At 43.8% G+C, this 21,574-nt stretch overlaps 1 protein-coding gene across 2 annotated transcripts in view; it reads left to right on the plus strand.

Annotated features, from left to right (window-relative positions):
- rmdn2 (regulator of microtubule dynamics 2) overlaps positions 1-21,574 on the plus strand; it is a 42,793-nt gene that overhangs the window by 11,580 nt on the left and 9,639 nt on the right. For both annotated transcript variants that reach the window (XM_079512089.1, XM_079512090.1), the window contains exons 3-7: positions 6,196-6,376; positions 8,459-8,561; positions 10,672-10,732; positions 20,462-20,537; positions 20,993-21,070. In XM_079512089.1, the coding sequence (XP_079368215.1) occupies positions 6,196-6,376; positions 8,459-8,561; positions 10,672-10,732; positions 20,462-20,537; positions 20,993-21,070 (499 nt within the window). The remainder of the gene's footprint in view (positions 1-6,195; positions 6,377-8,458; positions 8,562-10,671; positions 10,733-20,461; positions 20,538-20,992; positions 21,071-21,574) is intronic.

Here is a 21,574-nt window from a genome sequence, read left to right on the forward strand (position 1 = left end):
GCCACATCCGGTATAACTTCCGGTCCGCCGGTAAAAGTGCTCCGTTGCTATGAATTGCTTGGGCGCTATGATTTAATGCAGGGGTTCCCAAACTGTGGTGCGCGACTCGAGTGACTTCTAGGGGGTGTGCGACATGAAAAGGCTAATGGTGGTGCTATTGTTTTATTTTAAATATATTAACATATTATGTTGTATGTATATGCAAAATGTAGCCTATGCTGCATATATTATGCCATATTCAGGTTCATATATGTGCATATATGTGGATAAATAGGAAATATTTGTCTCTATATAGCTTATGCAATTTATATTTCCATGTGGGGGGGTGCGTCAGCTAGGTCTGGAGGTAACTGGGTGCACGGCCAAAAAAGTTTGGGAACCGCTGATTTAATGGATTAAATAACCCCGGGCAATCGGAGTGTTAATGGCCGCCACAATGCATTTCCAATGGGAGTCACATGGTTTGATGGGCAGAACACAGCCATCAAATACAAATGTTTGGTCAAACCATGTGACTCCCTCCCATTGGAAATGCATTGTGGCAGCCATTAACTCATTGACCGCCATCTAGTGGTGACTCAGAGCGGCGCAGGCTGCCACACTTTATAACTCAATGGGCGAGGCTCTTAGATTGAAATCCTTTTGGGCCGGAAACTCCCAGTCAGGAAGTTAAAATCTGATATTTAACGACTGCCGCAAATGTCATTTAATCCACCCAAAACATACTTTTTGTATCTAGCTTGTTTTGACACAAAAATAAGAATCCGACATATTGGCGTTCAAAAAGCTGCGTCCCCATAGACATGCATAAGACCAGCGGATTTTCCATTTCCGTTTATTTTATCCTTTTCATCGCACCGGAACCCAAGTGTTATGACCGCATACAGGACGCAGTTGATCACCGTAATCAATTGATATTAAAAAAGGCGATCTTGGCTCCGAGCGCCATTAGAAAAAAGAAAAGGCGATGTCTGCGATAAATGAGTTAAAGACAGACAAGACGCAGAACATGCATGTGTTCTGTATGCGTGTATGGGGCCTTACAGATTTGATGCTGGTCCAACCGGTCATTGTTGTCATTGTTTCATTGCCCTTGCCACATTAAGCGGTGCACAGGCTTGAATGTAGCCGGAGCTGAATGCTCCTAGGCCCAGCCATGTTGGGATGGTAACTGTAACTATCAGGTTTGTTTTGAAGGATGTGTAACCATGGCGGCGCCACCGGCAACTGCTAAACTCCCACCGGCAACTGAAAGAGTGCCTCCCTCGTTCCCAGTGGTGGAAAAACTACTCAACATTTCTTACTTATTAAGTAAAATGTAGAACTATACTCCCTTACAAGTAAAAAGGTCCAGTAATGAAAATGTACGTGAGTTAAAGTATTAAAGTATTGGTATTGGTATCAAAATGGTATTAAAAGTACCAAAAGTAAAAGTACTTGTTTCAAGGTTTCTACGGTATTAAAATATTTAGAAAATAGCAGATCCGAGGTGAGGCTGGCGAAAGGGCCTTTCTGTGTGGAGTTTGCATGTTCTCCCCGTGTCCCCTAGGGTAGGTACCCTCACAAAAACATGCAGTAATCCTGGTCTCTAAACTGCCTCCCCCTGGCCAGCCTGATGGAGCAGAAAGGAACTGGTTGGAATAACGTGTTCCTTCCACACGCTACGTCCAACCGGGGAAACTCCCCCCTGTCAAGTGTAAAGGAGCAACTTGGACACTCATGCATGAAGGAAGCATGAGTTCAAGTCCGTTGCTCTCCCCAGGTTGGTGGAGGGTGTGTAGAGCCCAGGATCACATTAGATAATTGACACAGGGGTGAAAAATGGGTTACAAAATCGTGGGGAAAAAAAAATAGCAGATCTACAAGCTCACAATGTGTCTCATTGCTACCCATTGTGAGCTTGTAGATCGGTTATTTTCAAATAGCCGGAATATATATACTGTATAATAGGGGCTGAAGTAAGTTTTGTAATACTAATACAAATCTACAAAGTAACTAGTAACTAAAGTTTTCACATAAATGTAGTGGTAGTAAAAGTACAATATTTGGATCTGAAATGTAGTGCAGTAAAAGTACTGCAAGTAAAGTACAAATACCTCTATTGTACTAAGTACAGTACTGAAGTAAATGCACTTAGTTACTTTCCTCCATTTTTTCCCCCTGCCACTGCCAAGGTGAAATAAGGGAAATGAAATGCAACCTTCGGGGGACTGGGCCTTCCGTTGGGGGGGACTGGGCCTTCCGTTGGGGGGGACTGGGCCTTCCGTTGGGGGGGACTGGGCCTTCCGTTGGGCTGCACCGCGCCTGTGGAACAGACTTCCACTGAGCCACTTAACCCATTTAGACAATACCGTTGTTATTAATTATGCATCATAATTATTCTCTTATCTTTGTGCTTCCAGTTTAACCTGTGCTTACACTGCAAGCTGTATTCCTTTCGAGGAAATAAAGGTTTCCCATTTAACCGCATTGTGTGGTACTGGACTTAGGAGAGTGAGATGTACATTACTTGGCATTGCGCAAATTCCAGCTTTTCACCAGAGAAAATAGCATAGGCAGACTCTTCACATACTACAGCATGTCTGAAATAAGTGTCAGAGCTGAAATCGATGTAAATATGAAATAAATGCTTAAACATGTAGCTAGGTCACGGTGTAATGTTAAAGACCACAGCAGTGAACCTTTCAAGCCTGTTTTCTGCAAGACTACTCTATAAGCCAATATATCAATTTGAAGCTATGATTCCCTGCTTTCATAAGACATGAAAAAACGAAAATTAAAAAAAATCCAATGGCAGTCCCTCAGTCAAATTTGGTCACATTTTGCGATTTTTTTGTTTTGTTTTCTAGCCTCCGTTTGTTTATTCTTTACTTTACATTCGGGTATACAGTCAGACTCATAATCACTTTAAGGATAATGATGACACACACATTCACGGATTTACCTTGGTGTCCTGATTCATGAGCCGGGGGTGGGTGGGTGTGTGCGTGTGCGTGCGGAATGCGCTGATCAGTCAGTTACTCTGCGCTCCCTCTCTCACCACCTCCATTGAGTAAACAACTGTGGAGAGACTACTGAATGAATGAAAGGACATGAATGAATGAATTAGTGATTGAATGGACGAATGATGAAACTCAAATAACACCACAGTCGGGCCAAAAGCCTTGTATCCAGTTAGTTCACTGTAGTATACCATACAGCTCAGAATAAAGCAGCATCAGACTGCATTGCCCTTATTATGCAGACAAAAGCATGCCCATTTAGCTTTATTTAAAGGACTGCTTCACCTCACTAATGTTAATGATAAAATAAATACCACAATTTTTTTCCTATTCGGTCTGTGTCCCATATGAGGGCTGTGGGCAATTCAGAAACCCGTACACCAATGACATCATCGTTAGGCAGATTTTTTTGTATTTTTAAAAATATATATATTTTGACGTACACCAATCACGAGAACGATGGCTTCCATTTTCACATTGCAACTTTTCAGGAATACTGTAGAAAGCCTGCAGTTTCTATTAGCTTGGATTCCCCATTGATGATGTCGGTAGAAACATATTTTGATATTTTACCATGATTATTAGTGAGGACCAATTGAAGTGGTCCTTTCAAACTTTCCAATAAATGGTTGGTGTCTGCCTACACGTTTTTGGGGTTTACCCCGCAGTCAGACAGAGAGGATATTATTAGCGACCAGAAAGTGTAAACTGGGACGACGCGTTTTGAGCTTGTAGATCGGCTATTTTTGCTACGACGGTAATATGCAATGTCGCCCTCTGGAGTGAGTGTGGAAACTGGAAGTATAGTTAGTGGCCATCGTCAAAGTTACTCATCCCTGGCCTACCTGCTGTTTAGGGTTAGATCAGTCATCCTTCCTTTTCGCACCAAATCATTGATTGATTGATTGATTGAATTGATTGAAATATTTATTAACAGTTTGCAGAATTACAGTACATTTCAAGCACAAACTCAATACAAAGACTGTTAACTTTGAGTGGACGACCCACTTAAGCATTACACTTGTTTACAAGAGGGTCCACCTTGTTCAATTCATCAACACATTTAGAGACGTATATAGTCAAAGAACAAGAATTGCATGTGCGTGAGGTAGGTTGATGGCTCAAGAACACGCTTTATTTCCCAGAGTTTGCCTGTGTGTGTGCAGAGGGATTAGGAGTCTTCCTTTCAAGCAAATACTGTAGGCTTTAAAACAACAAGCGCTCTGGGAGTCTACGAGCTAACAGGCCAGGCCTGTCGGCCACAGAAATGGTAGGTGAGATTGACGGCTGTTAATCCCCCCACAGAAAGCATTTCTCTTACTGGGGTGTGCCTACACGTAGCTGACTTCAGTCGGTTTTAAGCACGGAGGAAAAGAATAGGCCTCTAGCGATGACATTTGTACTTTCAGGTCATGCGTCTTAAAATCCTGACCTTTTAACAAAAAAGGTAGAAATTCCCCTAGAGAGTTACCCTGATCTTTGTCGTTAATAATGTTTGTCTCAGTATAGAAAATTCATGTTTTTTTTGGCGGTTGTGGGAAGAAGCTGTGATTGATCGGTGGAGCCAGAAGCACAGCACGGCACACTGTGTTGCGGTGTTCTCTTGATTTGTTGCCCATGTCAGCCACGCTTTTTACTTGACAGCGTTTTTTTTCTTTTTCTTTTTTACTGAAGAAAACACCTCCTGTAGCTCAGAGGCCCAGACTCCTTTAATCACATCGGTGTGGGGTTGAAGGGAGGAGTCTGGTGGAAGCCTCTGGCACGGCAGCAGCACCTGTTAGTCCCATAATGTTTCTGCCACAACGGCGGCCCCGCTCTGCTCTGACACATCCCGCCAGGACCACTCGCCACCCCCCCTAAAACATTCCCTATAACCACTGATGACGCATGTGTTGCTACTGCCAACGCTTAATGGAGGCCTTTCATATTTTCATTTTTCCTCTGCGTCTTTCATTTTTTACCCGACTATGGAATTAATGCATAATTCTTTTTACTGCTTGTGTTTTAAGTGGTAGCTTAGGGGTGTTAGAATTTACTTAGGGTGGTTGAAAGGAGGCCGTCGTAACACATGCATTTGAACATTGCGTGCCTCGTCCGTCCCGGCCAACAAGTCTCCCTTTGTGCATTAGAAAAGCCTTCAGGTATCTTACCAACAAACAATTAAGAGCCCCCCTTGTGTAAGCAAACGTGTACTTTGCATGTAGACATACTGTACTGTACAAGTGTACAGACTACTGCTGATCCATTATTGCCAATGTCTGCCGGGGTGTATGTGTGTGACGTGTGTGTTTGTGGGGGGGAGGGGGGAGTAAAAGCTACTCGTTAAGACTTGATTATGATGGCTCTTAGTCATCACAACACGGATGCCTCAGGAGACTTTCATTCCTGATTCCACACACGGAAGGAAGGAGATGTGTTTTACGTTGGGTGATTGCGACCCCAAGCTGTGTTTTTATGATCATAGGGTGAACTGGGTTTTTTTGGCCCAACCATTGCCAATAATTTATTGGTGCACACACCTTAAGCCAAGTATCATTTTGTGGTTATTGCAGAATCAAGACGAGTCACATTTATTATTTGTAACCAGCATGCAGTTCATGTTCAGCGCATGTCAGTGAAGCTGAATCGTGCATGATTTAAATGGCCTTTTTCACCCAGATCTCATTTTAATGATGTTTAGGACACAAGAAACACGTTCCCGGGGTTTTTAATGTGTGTAATATGCGTTTTTAGATATTACATTAGATTAGTATATACCGTATTAGTATTTCAACTGCCCTGATGACTCATCAGGCATTGGTCTCACTTCCTTCTCACACAGGGAGGGGCAGTGCACTAAAGCATTATGGTCATTGTAGGAATTCAGCAATACAGTCAAACACACAGACTTAATTATGTTTCTGGCCATAGGGTGCAAATTTCAAATTGTGCTACTGTTATCTACTACAAATGGTGTGTGTGTGTGTGTGTGTGTGTGTGTGTGTGTGTGTGTGTGTGTGTGTGTGTGTGTGTGTGTGTGTGTGTGTGTGTGTGTGTGTGTGTGTGTGTGTGTGTGTGTGTGTGTGTGTGTGTGTGTGTGTGTGTGTGTGTGTGTGTGTGTGTGTGTGTGTGTGTGTGTGTGTGTGTAGTGATTGAATGCATGTTTTTTTTTTTTTTTTTTGCTAAAGACGGGTCTGTTCGACATGTTTTTCAGGTACATAACTGCCCTGACTGACTCAGACGGAGAGGAGTCAAACGATGAAGGTCAGAGCGGGGAAGAGGAAGAGCCTGTGGACGATCTGTCCATCCTTCTCGACAGGATCGACGCCTTGCACGAAGGCACCGCGTCCGACAAGAGAGAGAGCCTAGACACGTTGCAGGAGAAGAGAGAGGAGGTGTGTTGGATGTCCACACATTTATTATCGGCCTTAGTGTTGACAGAGGGAAAAAAATATTTAGTTTTAGTCAGTCTTTTGAATAAAATAAAATGTAGTTTTAGTCATATTTAGTGGAATGTTGTTTGTTCCATTTACTATGGAATCTTGCATTTCCCGTCAGTGTGTTACACCAGGTCATCGTGACATCACGTGAGATCAGCCACCATATATGGTGCCCAGGTCATCGTGACATCACATGACATTATCAGGGATTGATATCACTGATGTCATAGTAATTGCGACCTGCTGTCGCAGTTAAGCCCATATATGGACATCCCTGATGCCATCAATATTGGCCAGCAACTCTACATCTAACCTCAGACCTCCATATATGGAGATATATGTCATAACCTGTTCTGACATTCTATATGTTGATCCTTCCCCATCCATCCTTCCTCTTCGATGTCTCCCTTTTGACTTATACCTATCCATTCAAACTCTAAACGGGCCTTCCCCAAAGTTATTAGTGCAGCCGCACCTGGCAGCCGGCGAAAATTAGAGTTCACAGCAGGACCGGAAATTAAGGCCAGGCCCTACCTGGGCCCTCATCAAACCCTGTACACTCAAGAGAATGTCCCCGCTACCACCCTTAGATCTCCATATATGTATGGAGCTGACCTGTTCTGACATTCCATAATGTTGATCTGACCTCATCAAACCCTGCACTCACAAGACATGGTCCTTATATGGCCAGTACAGAATTCATTCATGTTGATCTGACCCCCCATGCCAAAGCACCATCGCTCGCCCAGCAGTCTGCCGTCAACGAGGCGGATGCGTGCACGCGACCTCGCCCTTTAGAAGGCTTACTTGTAGTGTCAGTCTAGTTTTAGTCCACTAAATATCATACGATTTCAGTCGACTAAATCTACAGTCGATTTTGTCGACAAAAATGCATTTTGGCATATGGCATTTGGCAGATGGTGTGGTAATGGTTGATTTTACACTTGGTTGTATAGTGACAATTGCCGATCTACAAGCTACGAGCTTGTAGATCAGAACGCAACCAACATAAATTGGATCTCCACTCCACTAGTCGCTCCCTAACATTTGACTAATATTTTGTCTAGTTTTAGTCATCATAGCCAGGGGTGCACATTATTATTTTGGGCTAGTACTCACCTGGCCATGTAGTTTTGTGCGCACAGTGGGGGGGGGGGGGTTCTTATCCTGCCACAACGTTATGCTGCATTCACACGGGAAGATGCAACAGATGCAAAGCTACACTAGTACACCTAGTCACAGACAGTGTCGTCGTTAAGCAGCAGTAAGGTCCCACTGGCAGCAGCTGTCCGTTTATCACTAGCACAACCACAAACGTCCAACACATATACAATGAATTACTCACCTAATGCCCCCCGAATATTCCCCTGAAATAAAGGTTACAAACAATGCTGCACCTAATGCAGGTTCCATGTTTAATTCCAGTGTGTGTAACCTGCATTGCTTAAGTGACAGATAGTTTTCATATTATGGTCGCTAACGTGGTTTACAGCTGAGCTCACAATAACTTTCCCTTTCCGTTGTCATTGTAGCTTGTCATCGTAGCTTGTTTACAACTGAAACGGACTTCCTGTCCTCTGACTTCCTCATCAAAATAAGAGTTACTTGTAATGATTAGTCAACACTAGTTTTATTTCTAAGTCTACTTACAGGATGTTAACATCTCATTTGAGTTCCTTTTGAATGCCTGTCAGCATTCTCTAAATCCCTGTCTCTCAGCTGTTGGTGCGCAAATGCCTTTGATCTACCGCGCACCAAACGTTTTGACGACGCATGCGCACTGGCGCACCGCTTGTGTGCACCGCTGATCATAGCTTAGTTTTTATTTCGTTTTCCTCAGTGAAAAAGGGCGACAGTTGTCGGCGACAGTTTCTTAGTTTTAGTCGACGGAATCAATACTGATCAGCATCCATTCCTTACAGTATCCAATTTCACAATGACAGGTCTCACAGAAAACCATTTGGCATTATGATACCATTCTGATCAGATGCATTATTCTTTCTTTCTTTCTTTCTTTCTTTCTTTCTTTACTCCTAGTTTGGACAGAATTCGACGTTTCTATGGCGACTAGCCCGTGCCTACTGTGATGCTCACGACGTCAGCTCCAGCCTGGAGGAGAAGAAGGCCCATGCCGAGACTGGTAATTCCCCAAGCTTCCCTCTTATTTGATGATCGGTCATAAACACAGCTGTGGTGGCTGGCTAAACCCCAACTGATCACTGTGCGGAAGCGCTCTTAGTAAAAGAAGAATAAACTTGCAAGGGGAAATGGAAAATATATTTTGGAAACGAAAGGAGGCCGGAGGAGACTAAAAACATCAAACAATTGCAAAAAGCATGCATGCCCCCCTCACGTATTGGAAGAACTATCAGTTATCAGAAAAAAGGATGAATCGATGAATCTATCATTTAAAAAGAGTTTGAAGTTACAATGGGTTTGCATAGAAAGGGGGCGGGACAGCTAAAATGAATATCGAATATCTAAATACTGAATCGAGCAACTTAAAAACTGTCTGGGGTGTTCACAAAAGCCCAAGTAGTGGATACAATTGACCAATTGACAGGACACAATTGACCATCGTAATCTTATTGATATTAAATTAGGCGTCCAAAGGCGATCTCGTGCCTGGGGCCTTTGGAAACAGGCACCCAAAGGCGATTTCGGTGCCAAATGAGTTAACACCTTGAGGGCCCGGACCTATTTAATCCATTAATAAAATGTGCCCATCGTTTATAGCGCCCGGACCACTTTTACCGACGGACCAGATGTTGTTGTGAATGTGTGTGTAGCAGCTAACAATAGCCACACCACTCTAGAGTCGATTGACAACAACGGGAGGTAAGAATAAATCTATCACGACTAGCGACTGGACAGCGGAGGGCCGTCAAACACAGGATCTTTTTTTCATAATTAGACGGGATGATTTAGATCGCGAGTTATGAATGTTTTAAGATTTTCGTTGTTGTCAGCTAAACAGGCAGGGAAACATTTTCGATGACGTGTCACTGTTGTGCAACACCGAGGATTGCGCAACAAGTGCCTCTAGGCTGTAGAGCGATGCGATCAGTTTTCATAGCACTAATTGGACGGAGATTAATCAATCTCCGTCTCGGGCAACTGACCTTGAACTTGACGGTGATCTCAGTCCTGCGCCTCCAAGGTGTTAACAGCAACTCCTCTAGAGTTGCTTGCATGGTTGAGCTACAAATAATGTGCACTCTGCCATCAATGACTCTAGTTTTATTTATTTTCATGATTTTACAATTGCCTCCCACGGTGCTTTTTAAAAGCCGGTTTTAATAACTTTCCACGCTCTTGGCGTCTTGAGTTACACTATAACAATATGTAGACCACAATGCCCTTTCCCTCAAACAGAGGCAGCTGTGTGGGTTCAGACTGGATTGACCTGTTTTTATTTAATCCTTCCTCATTAATGTACCTTTAATCAAGGCCGGTCAGGTGCTTTCCTCAAAGACACCATTGTGAAAGGTGTTGATGATGTTTGGAGATGGGCTTATTTAGAGCAACAGGGCACCGTATACTGTACTTAACGACGTTGGTATTAATAGAGCAAGTGAAATGAGACTGTCGCCACCGAAGTGATGAAGGATTTAAAAGTCATCTCTTCCTGGATTGCGTTACATATCACTTTTGTTTTTATTGCTATACAGTGCACTGCCTAGTGGCGTTTCTGCTCTGTGTAGCTATTGTTGTGTTCATCCAATCAACCCCTCCCTCCTAATTCTGCCAGATCCAGCTAATCCGCACGCTCTCTTGTTTTTGCTCACATGATTATGAATGTCCTAGGTAAGGTCAGTGGTTTTCAACCAGTTGTCCATTTGCCTACCAACTCTCCAGTGGTCCGGGGACCACCAGTGGTCCTTGAGGGGGACAAATCAAACCTTATTAGATCTTTAACTCCGTAAAATGAAACCAAATGAACGCTCTGAAGAGTTCAATTATTGTGAATCGTACACAATTAGAGAATGTCATTTTGATCAACGTTTGCCTGTTATCTCTCCTAATGTTACCAGTACCACAGCATGGATATGTGGACAAAATCTTATCCAACAAAATATTATTTGGTCTTGGTTCTGAGAGGCTAAATGTCATCAAATGGTGGTCCGTGGCTCAAATGCCGAATAAAGAGTCTTGATGTGAAAAGGGTTGAAAACCACAGTCATATAGGTGGTGGTTAGTGTGTGTTATCAGCACAGCATCATTTGCCCCCCTTTTCTTTTTTCACTCAGGGAAACAAGTGGGAGAAGAAGCTGTGACTCTGAATCCCTTGTGTGCCGACAGTCATCAGTGGTAGGTATACCTTTACACACACACACACACACACACACACACACACACACACACACTTGCTGCTGTGCGATCCTGCAGTCACCACCACTGTGAGGGAGATCATCATGAGCGCACGCACGCACGCACGCACGCACGCACGCACGCACGCACGCACACACACAGTGATAACTAGAAGCAGCAAGGTGTTCCTATTCCCATTAACCGCTCTTGCGAACACGAACCAGTGGTTGATGACACAAAGGGTTAATGAAATGCTGCTCTTGAGCGATAACCATCTTTGGGCTACCTGCAGTAGCTTTTTGTGAATCAGTCATGCTGGGGGTGAACTCTTATCCAGTTAACCCTTCTTTGAGCAAAATGGCAAAAGCTCTGAAACGGTATGAACACGCACGCACGCCACGCGCCATTTGAAAATAGCCGATCTACAAGCTCACAGTGTGTTGCGATGCGGCGCATTGTGAGCTTGTTTACTTGTTTTAGATTGTACTTAAGTCGAGTACTTAACCCATTCTGCGCGGGAACCCCTTTTGGTGTTTCAAGGATTATGTTTAGCTATTGAAAATTAGCAGATCTACAAGCTCATAGCGCTACGAGCTTGTAGATCTGCAATTTTTTTTTAAATTGTGAAAATGTGCCGCAAATCTTTGACTATATATTATTTCAGAGCGAACGTTTATAACTCAAATCTTTGCTTCTGGGGAGGTCCCTGGAACAACATATTTTCAGACGGGAGTCCGCAACCAAATACAGATAATTCTGGGGGTCCTTGACATGAAATATTGAGCACCACTGATATAGGAACATAGGTATTTCAGAAAACTGTCATGATTTAGAAGACATCTTTTTTATTTTGACTCATGAAATGTTGTTCTTAGGAGTTGTTAAAAATACCATTTTAATATGATTGGTTTGGGGCCTCCCCCTGGAGGGGGAAGGAACTGGTTGGAATAACGTGTTCCTCCATGCACACGTTACGTCCAACCAGGGAAACTCCCCCCTGTCAGGTGAAAAGAAGTGGCTTGAGGTCAGTGCATTGCTCTCCCCAGGTTGACAGAGGGAGTGTAGCGCCCAGGATTACATTAGATAATTGACACTGGGGGAAAAAATGGGGTTAACTTACAAAATATTGGGAAGAAAAAAAGAAAATCATTGGTTTTGTGATTTCATGCTGATGAGCTTTGAAGTTAGCCGAGGCCCATTTGTGAGCTGCAGTCACTCTACTCTAGTGTTACTTTAGTTGTTTATTTCGATGAGACATGTAAATGCAACGCAAATACACCAGATTTAGCAATGATGCTAATTTTCATCCGCAGTCCCCACACAAAACGGGCAGGAAGTGTGAAGCAACATACATACATTCATACATACAAGAAATAAAGTACAGGGTATGAAATACATCTACCGTATATGGTTTAGCAGCGTTTTTATAGGGCAATACAATTTGTAACTAAAGTAACTTGATAAAGCATATCACCTAAGTTACGTGGTGACTCGAGGGAAAAATTCCCTCTTTTAATGAGTTGTGTGGAGTGGGCCTGATGGCATGGATCCTGTTTGTATTTATGGAGGCCCCAATGCTGCATTCCACATCTGAAACACTCGTCGTGTTAAGACTTGACTTCTCGTACGTACAGTGAGATGGTGAATGGCATACAGCTGAGGAGGATTGAACTAGAAGATGACATACTGACATTCAGATTGGTCTCTTATGCCAGGGGTTCTCAACGTTTTTGGCTGGGGACCCCCGAAAAGGCTTTGGCCATGTCTCGTGAGTCGTGACCCCCGCCCCGCTCCCCTCCCCACCACCAATACAAATTGACCGCTACAATAACCTTAATAATAGAGAAAATACATCATAAATAATTACTGAAACCAGATATAATCATTAAGGAAAGTTTATGCATGCACTATGTGTACTATGTGAACTCTAAATGTCTATTTTCCATAAATTCAGTTGCAAATAAATATATAAATATAATTTGGGGACCCCCCAAAATAATTTGGGAACCCCCCTGAGGGGTCGCGACCCCCAGGTTGAGAACCCCTGTCTTATGCGGCTAGAGTTTAAAATGTTATTTGCAACAGTGTTTTTGGGCTGATAACCACCAATCAACTTTGATATCCCAGTGTTTTTCCCTCCCCATTTTGAAAAATTAAGTTACAACGTATTATGTAAGCTACAATGTAGCAGCGCAATTAGCAGGCATGTAGACATGTAGGGTTTCATGTATAAGCATAATATACCAAATGGGCAGAAGATTTCTATCAAATAGAGAAATAAAGAAAAAATAAACATTCACAGAGTCAACGCCTTCACTGTTAATGCGGTTCTCGATCATGCTTACGATGCATAGTAACCCCCCCCCCCCCCCCCCCCCCCCCCCAAAAAGGTCCATTGTGAGTCAGGAAGTGCCTTGTGGAACAAGCAGTCCTATTTGCCCTCATTAGTACGGAAATAATTGGCATTAGCTCATGCACGTAGAGAAGGCTGTGTTTGTTTAGTTAATTAAGAGCAACAGCTTAAAAAGAAGCCTAATGCTTAATCCCATATCCCACTAATGGAATTTGTGAGATTCTTAAGCTTGTCGGAAATGCCGTCTGAGTTTAATGGACAGGAGGGGAAAAGTAAGCCTAGATAGAACTATGATTTAAGAAGGCAGGGAGGGGATGGAGACTGGGGAGTGTGCCAGGAAGTGTTGCAAGGCAGTTTATAAGTAGCTGTTTACTTATTCTGTCGATGCCGTGAGAAAAGCTCTCACCCTACTTTCCACACCGCTGCCATACTTGTCACGACGTTTGGCATAAACCATGTTGCGTGTTCTCCCAGGCCACATTGCACTGCCAGGGAATTCTTGCCTCGATCTCTTGTGCAAATGCCTTACGAACCACTATTCTATCCTTTAGCAATTTTAAAGGTGATTTTTCTTTGGATAATATAAGTGTTAGAAAAAGCTCTATATTGTGATGGTACTCATTGCTGTAGACTGTTTGTTCAGTAACAGGAGTCGGTAACAGAAAATGCATTTTCAGGTCGGGATACCAATTTTATCCATTCAGGATAGAGAACTCAGTCAGGATACAGATTAAACAAGTGGAATTGTAAGTGATGACACAAAGAAATGAGCAGACAAAATTGGAACTGGAACACTATAAGAATTAAGCTGATTATAATGGCTGCTGAAATTGTGTCACCTAACTGACCATGTGTTTTCTGTTTATTGGAGAGCTGGAGAGACAGGGAGACCCCATGTTACGGAACGAACACTAGCAAGGATTACTAACACAATATAGTGATTTAACCTTTAAACCAAAACATATCACTTAACACAACCCATCCCAGCCCTCTAAGGGAAATCATGACGCCAGAAAAAAGCGTGAAAAACCAAAGGAGGTCCATTGTGAGTCAGGAACAATCCCTAAAGTCCCTTGTGGAACAAGCAGTCCTATTTGTCCTCATTAGTACGGAAATAATTGGCATTAGCTCATGCACGTACCGCAGCACTCCAGACAAGAAATGAGCAGACAAAATTCTGTCTGATCCACTCAGATGGGGATATTTTGGGCCCTTGAAGTTTATGCAACCAGGATTTTTTTTTCTCCAGAAATTCATTATAGGTATCTAGGGTTAATGAAGAAAGAAGTGGAATGTCCGCACACGATAAAGTTATGCTCCCCGTCTTTTTTATTTCAACCTAAATACAACAACGTTTCGCCCCTCCGGGCTTTCTCAAGTTACATGGGTATGGCCTTGAAATCCTTAAATAGGTGGAACATAACTGGGTGTCGTCATTCAATCAATTAATAAGCCAATAGGCTGTATGTGAAGATCCACTCCAGAGCAATACAAATACATCAATTAAGGGGCCATACACTCACGAACAATAGGTTTAAAATACAATAAATACACAAACATATATACAATACAAAAGGAATACACAGATATAATAATAGAGCGGCATGTCAGGCAGGTATTAAAGGAATGGTCTGATATCTAGGTCCAAATTCATACCAAAAGGTTTAAGGGTTCTCAATTCATATATCCAAAATGCTTATTTTTTCAGCAAGAGAGACTCCCAGGGTCCTCCCCTGTGTTTTTTCAACTTTTTCTATTCCAATGTATCTTAAAGCAGACACATTATGGCCAGGTATCTAGGGTTAAACACATTAACCGACTTAGCCAGTAGTCATCACTGTTTAATAGAATTCACCAGCTTTTTTGTGTGTCAAAGGCCAAATTGACTTACCAGGGCTTATTTCCCGGGGCGGCGGTGGCTCAGGGGTAGAGTGGCCGGATGGGAACCGCAAGGTTGCCAGTTCGAACCCGGGGCTCCCCCAGTGTTAGTGTCGAAGTGTCCTTGAGCAAGACTCTGAACCCCATTGGTTTCCTCCGTCATCGGTGTATGGATGTTTGTGTGATTAGTGTATTATTTACCATTTACCAGAAGAGGTGGACAAGGACTTCTTTTGAAGTTGCTTGTATGGGGAGGGAGAGGCACTTTGTCAAAGTTGAATGTTATCTATCAACCTCTCTGCAGCACGTACTCCATGCTGTCACTCCTCTCTAACTTTTGAACTCCAGCAGCCGTGTCGAACCAGACGGCGCTGTGTTCTGTTCCCACGATGCCCTCCTCCACCTCCCAGTATCCACCGCAGATTTTTTCACATCATCAACCTCTTTACGGAGGACTGCCTGCCGTGGAACACAACTGGGATACCGTACTACTGTACACCACACCAGTCAAATTCTCAGTAAACTCTGGAAAAAGTGCAGAAATGTAATCATTTGTGCACTCTCTTGATTTACAAAATGAATGGATGAATGAACACCCAAGGCTTTGACTGGACAGCTAGTCTTTCTGAATGTTTAAAGTTCAGGTTGTGTGGGTGTAATTAAACCTAAAAGAAAAACGAAAATGAATGTCATGAAACCTTTAAGTAAAATCTTTGAGTACTTTTCCCCACCACGGCATGGACAGGGTTATTACGGGGGTTGCGTGACGTGTGTGTGTTCGTGCCTGCGAGCACGAAGCCCAAACGGTTGTGTATATAATCCCAGCAGGCTTGACGGGCGGCCAGGGACACCGTGATTGCATTACTTGCATCGCAGGCTTTGTTTTTTAGGTGCGTTTTCATTGATCCCTCCGTGTGAATTTAGCCCATGTAAATCCCTGACTGCAGGGCCCCTCTGATGGTACAAAGACCCACGGATTAACTACAGGGCCTTTGCCAGTCGCCAGTCAGAAGGGTGGCGCGCGAGTGTGTGTAGGGGGGGGGGTGTCATTTTGACCTCTGGAGTGACAACTTTAAAACTGAACACATGCCTTTGTGTTGCTGCGGTCATCATTAGGGTTGTCATGACAACAATGCACCCCTTCCGTTCTCGATCTTGCGCCACAAAGACCTCATCACTTGGAAGTATTATTCTGTTTTAACCAGCTATAAACAGGTCAGTACAGTAGGTCAATGTTAAAAATGAGTGGTATTCCCCCTCTAAAAGAGCTCACAAGGCACCTCACTTTGGCGCATGAACCAAGCATGAACCACTCTTTAAATTCACACAGGGCTTTCGCAACTGTCCCCCCCCCCCACACACACACATTCTACATGTCGAAGTGTCCTTGGGCAAGACACTGAACCCCAAATTGCTCCCGATGTGCTGGTTGGTACCTTGTATGGCTTCTGCCGCAATCGGTGTATGAATGCGTGTGTGAATGGGTGAATGTAATGCACAATCTATGTAAAGCGCCTTGGATAAAGGCGCTATATAAATGCACCATTTACCATTTACCATTTATCAAAACACATTGCTCATTCCCACAGCATGTTTCCAACAGGTTGCCCTTGAATTCCTAGAGTTCCTCCAATGTGTTCAGTGCAGGTTTAGCCCGGAGCACAGCCTAGACCTCTCTCTCTCTCGCTTGCTCTCTCTATCTCTGAATGAGCTCTCTATGTTTCGACATGAAGGCTGTAATAAATCTTGCGGTTTCCGCCCAGCAGCGTTTTTGTTTTTACCAAAGGTTTTTGTTTTTACCCGTCGGAGTGGGGGATTTTCGGCGAGCCCCGATGAAAGCGTGGACTTCACCTTTGCGCAACTGGCGTCCCCCCCCCTGTCGATAGTTACCCCCCATCGCGTTGGAAAGTCATGCAACATAGCAGTGGTGGAAAAAGTACTCGCAGTATCAATACTGCAATATAGACATACTCTGTTGCAAGTAAAGGTCCGAAATTCAAAATGTACTTGTAGTAAAAGTACAAAGGTATTGGTATCAAAATGTACTAAAAGTACCAAAAGTAAAAGTACTCATTATGCAGAATGTCCAATTTAAACTTTTGCAAATAGCTTTGCCACGCAAATTGTGAGCTTGTAGAGTGGCTATTTTTAAATGGCTGAAATGTGTATAGCCAGGGTTGAAGTGTTTAATGTATGTTTTCTAATCGAAATCTAAATCTCCAAAGTAACTAGTCTTAACTAAAGTTTCAAATAATTGTAGTTCAGTAAAAGTACAATATTTGGCTCTGAGACGTAGAGTAGAAGTGAAAGTATTGGATATTGGAAATACTCAAGTGAAGTACAAATACCTCAAAATTGTACTTAAGTAAATGTACTTAGTTACTTTGCACCACTGCAAGGTAGTATTTCAACACAGCAGGGACAGAAAGGAAAGTCTAAACAACAGCAGGTATATTATAGGCCCCTGAGGCTTGACACACCTCTCCACACACCTTCACATCCCATCTCTCTGACACTCTCTCTCTCTCCCTCCCTCCCTCCCTCCCTCCCTCTCCCTCCCTCTATCCCTCCCCCCCCCCCCCCCCCCCTCTCTCTCTCTCTCTCTCTCTCTCTCTCTCTGCGTCCATACCGTAGCGTCACGAAGATGCCAAATGCCGTGAGCGGCAGGCGTCTCTTCCTGGTTTTTAAATAGCTGGTGTATGGAAATGCAGCTCCACCCACACAGGCAAAATGCCGTGTCGGCCAGAAAATCAGAAACTCTTGCCCCCGCGGCAAGCGGAAGCCGCGCGCAAGCTTCATTTTCCATCCACCAGCTGTCTAAAAACCAGGAAGAGATGCCTGCCACTCGCGGCTTTTGGCATCTTCGTGACGCTACAGTGTGGATGCACTGCCTCCCTCCCTCCCTCCCTCTCTTCCACCTCCTCTTGGTGCTCTCTGCTCCCATGCATCTCTCTCCCCTCTCTGGAGGCACGCACACCACGGTACCTTTTCACACGCCGAAAATGTAAAGTTTACTTAAGCAACGAGGTAGACCCTTCTTGCCGTCATTGCTCGTTAAACAGTAAGCATTAGTTAACCTGGCATGCATGACATCTTTTGTCTCTCTCTCCAAATGCTTTGTGACGCCGCATTGCATGTAAATAACAATTATTATTTGTTAATGGTGGTAAATAATAGCGCCGTGGGAGGGAGGGAGGGAGGGAGGGAGGGAGGGAGGGAGGGAGGGAGGGGTGCACTTGCCGTAAATACAAGTTAGGCCTGAACATCAACACAATCGCCGGTCTGTCCTGTGTTGTTAAATGAGCTCCCGTCCTCCAGCGTGTTGCTCCATATAGGGGAACTCCAGGTAGGTGAGACGAGCCAACACCATTATGTGTGCTTGGCACAATGAGCTCTACCACTACTGGCACTGGCACTCACACACACACCTCCTGGGTCCAAAATACTTCTGATTAAGTACTGCCAGCATTGCTATATGCTGAATAATGATACACGACACCAATCAGAGGATTGGGGAAAATATGTCCTGCGGTAGCATGGCTGTTGAGCAATCCTCCCCACACAGCCCTCACCTGTGCAATGCTTGATCTCAACCTGGGGATTAGTACTACCTTCAGGTATGCTGCTACTCTCATCTCTCTCGCTCTCTCTCTCTCCCCCCTCCCTTGACCTTAAACAAGATTTATTGCTCTTAATAACATATGTTTCAGATCGCAAGGATAAAGTGTTACGGAGACATTGCTGCCTTGATGGATTGGGATGATGTTATTAACCTCAATGGCAAGGATTGAATTCATGTTTATATTGCTGTGTTTTTAGACTCTCGTAGCATTGGGGGAATTTCTATTTGGAGACAGACCAGAGATAGACTATCGGGTCATATTAGTTTACGTTCTAACCCAAAACGCTAGAGGGCAAACTTGAATCGGAAAATATCTTTGCAAATCGAGTAAGTGCAGCAATACTTCTAGAAGTACAAAGTTATTGTGGTCAGAGAGTGTACGTCCTGAGATTGGGAGGTCGGGGTTCAATTCTCTGGCCAGGTCACGGGTCATGCCAAAGATAGCCTCGGGGAGACCGCAGGTGTTTTATACCAAAGACTATAAAAATGGGACCCAATGCCTCCCTGCTTCAGTGCTTGGCACTCGGCATCGGGGGTTGGATTGGTTTCCTCGCAAGTGGTAGCGATGTTTTTTTTTATAGGATTTTCGCAAAAGCCGTCCCATCCAGAAGTGTGTTTTCATTGGAAGCCAAACGGCACACAACTTCAGACAGATAGCATCTTTGCTCCTGTGATGTTGTAAAGCTCCCCACTGCATGTGTGCCGCCAACCCAGCAGTGGTGTGGCGTGTGGGCAACACCCATGCCATCTTAAGAAAATAAACACGGTGCATTCATTGTGCAGAACTCATGGATCGCCCACCTTTGTTCCCCTGGCAGAGAAAGTGCGAGACACTTAACGCGTTGTGATGTTTGGCACTCGTTTTATTTTTGCTAATTTCCACACCGCCCACATTAAATGGAAGTTACATTGTGTCGCACGAAAGGGGTTGAGATTTATGTTCACAAATGGTTGCACACAATTACAAGCCCCCTGGATGAAAGCTTTTTTTTTTCTTTTTTTTTTTACATGTTCTGTTTGAGCGGCTGTAAGCAATAATCACCAAAGTTACATAAATCAATTAAATATCCGCACCGGGGAGAGAAACTCATAAACCACGCTCCTAAACTAAATTTCGTACTTCCCCACCAATCACCTGAATCAAAACTTGCGCTCTGCCGCAAACCGCCAAATAATACAATTTTCACAATCACTGTTTGCTTTTCGTACTGTTTAGGCACGCTGTGTGCCTGCTTCATTTCAACCAATCACAATCCAGCGAGATGGTGCAAGTGAGTGATTAGTCGGGAGCCCGACTACAAATCATGCTCTGCTTAAGCAAGAAACACACACACACGCACACACACACACACGCACCCTACACTCGGATTCCATCTACCATCAGTACCACCATGTCAGATGGCACTGTCAAGATGACCTTGCACCCCCCAACCCGCCATATAATAGGGTGTTTTGTGTCTCACTGCACTGTTTGACACAGAGCACCAGCAGCATCATGGCAGCGTAGTTGTGAAAGGACTTTGATCACTTCTTCTTCCCAGTGCCTGTGGCCTACTTCAGACCAGGGGGGGGGGGGGGGGGGGGGGAATAGAACTGCCTGATTCATCTCCACACACCTTTAGAGGTGGTGATAATGGAGGCAACATATTACATTTGTGTGTTTTTTTTATATACAAAGTCCCTAAAAAGTCTGATCCTACAGGTAATTACAGTACTTCCACTCCAGTCAAACAAAATCATGTGTGGTACTGGTTACATCAGCAGGTACTAACACATTTCGGACAATAAAATGATGAGTGGCACCTGTCAGTCCCATCGCTCAGGTGGTCTTCAAATGTCTAAAAGTGAACACGATGTCCTTTTTGTCTGTCTGCAGGTATGCCATCATGTGCGGTATCATGGCCGAATATGACACGGTGCAGAACAAGATAAAGAATGGCTACTTATTCAAGGTAAGGGGATTCCAGGTGGTCTCCAGCTAAATGAAGGAGTGTTAGCAACCAAATGGACCACTAGAGATCTTTAACTCTTGAGAGCGTAAAATGAAACCAAATTGACCCACAGTTAAATTGTTAGACATCTGCATTATACTTAATTTACAAGAAGTCTTAATAATTGGTATTTTGTTATTTTGATCAACGTTTGCCGTTATCTCTCCTATGGTATCAATACAGCATGGAATAGTGGTGGACAAAATCTTATCCAACAACAAAATATTCGTTACGTTTTGGGTCTGAGAGGCTAAATCTAATCGAATGGTGGTCCGTGGCTCAAATGCCCAATAGATATTGGGCCTTGATACAAAAAGGATTGAAAACCACTTTAAAGTCTGTATATTTGTGCCTCCTTCCAGGATCACCTGGATAAAGTCTGTATATTAATTTGTCCCATGTCTCTGTCCATCCAGGATCATCTGGATAAAGCCATCGAGCTTAAGCCACAGGACCCCCTATCCTACTACCTACTAGGACGTTGGTGCTATGCGGTAAGTCACGTGCGTGCGCACACACACACACACACACACGCGCACGTACGCGTGCACACACAGCAGGGGGAGGCAGTATAGAGACCAGGATTTCTTCGTTTTTTTGTGAGGGTACGTAATATACCCTAGGCCTAGGGGACACGGGGAGAACATGCAAACTCCACACAGAAAGGCCCTTTCCCCAACCCCACCTATAGGGTATATGGGCACTGATGACGCGGAGGATAGAAGAAACAATTATTGATCATCACATACATACATATTTGCTGATCATTATGATTGGGAACATACAGTAGGCCCTTTTCATTTAATACAAAATGCACCAAGTATATTGAAGTGAACCAGCCGTCAACGAATGAACAAAGTGCAAAGTATTCCTGTTGATTAACACAGCCGGTAACCTGTTCACAACAATGGTTTCCTCAAAGGCAGGAAGTTTTTCTTCAAAAGAAGCAGACACGGCTTGAGATTATGTCGATGGGTTATGCAATGCACATTACTCTG

The sequence above is a fragment of the Electrona antarctica genome, assembly GCF_951216825.1.
Source record: "Electrona antarctica genome assembly, chromosome: 10".
Taxonomy (NCBI): domain Eukaryota; kingdom Metazoa; phylum Chordata; class Actinopteri; order Myctophiformes; family Myctophidae; genus Electrona; species Electrona antarctica.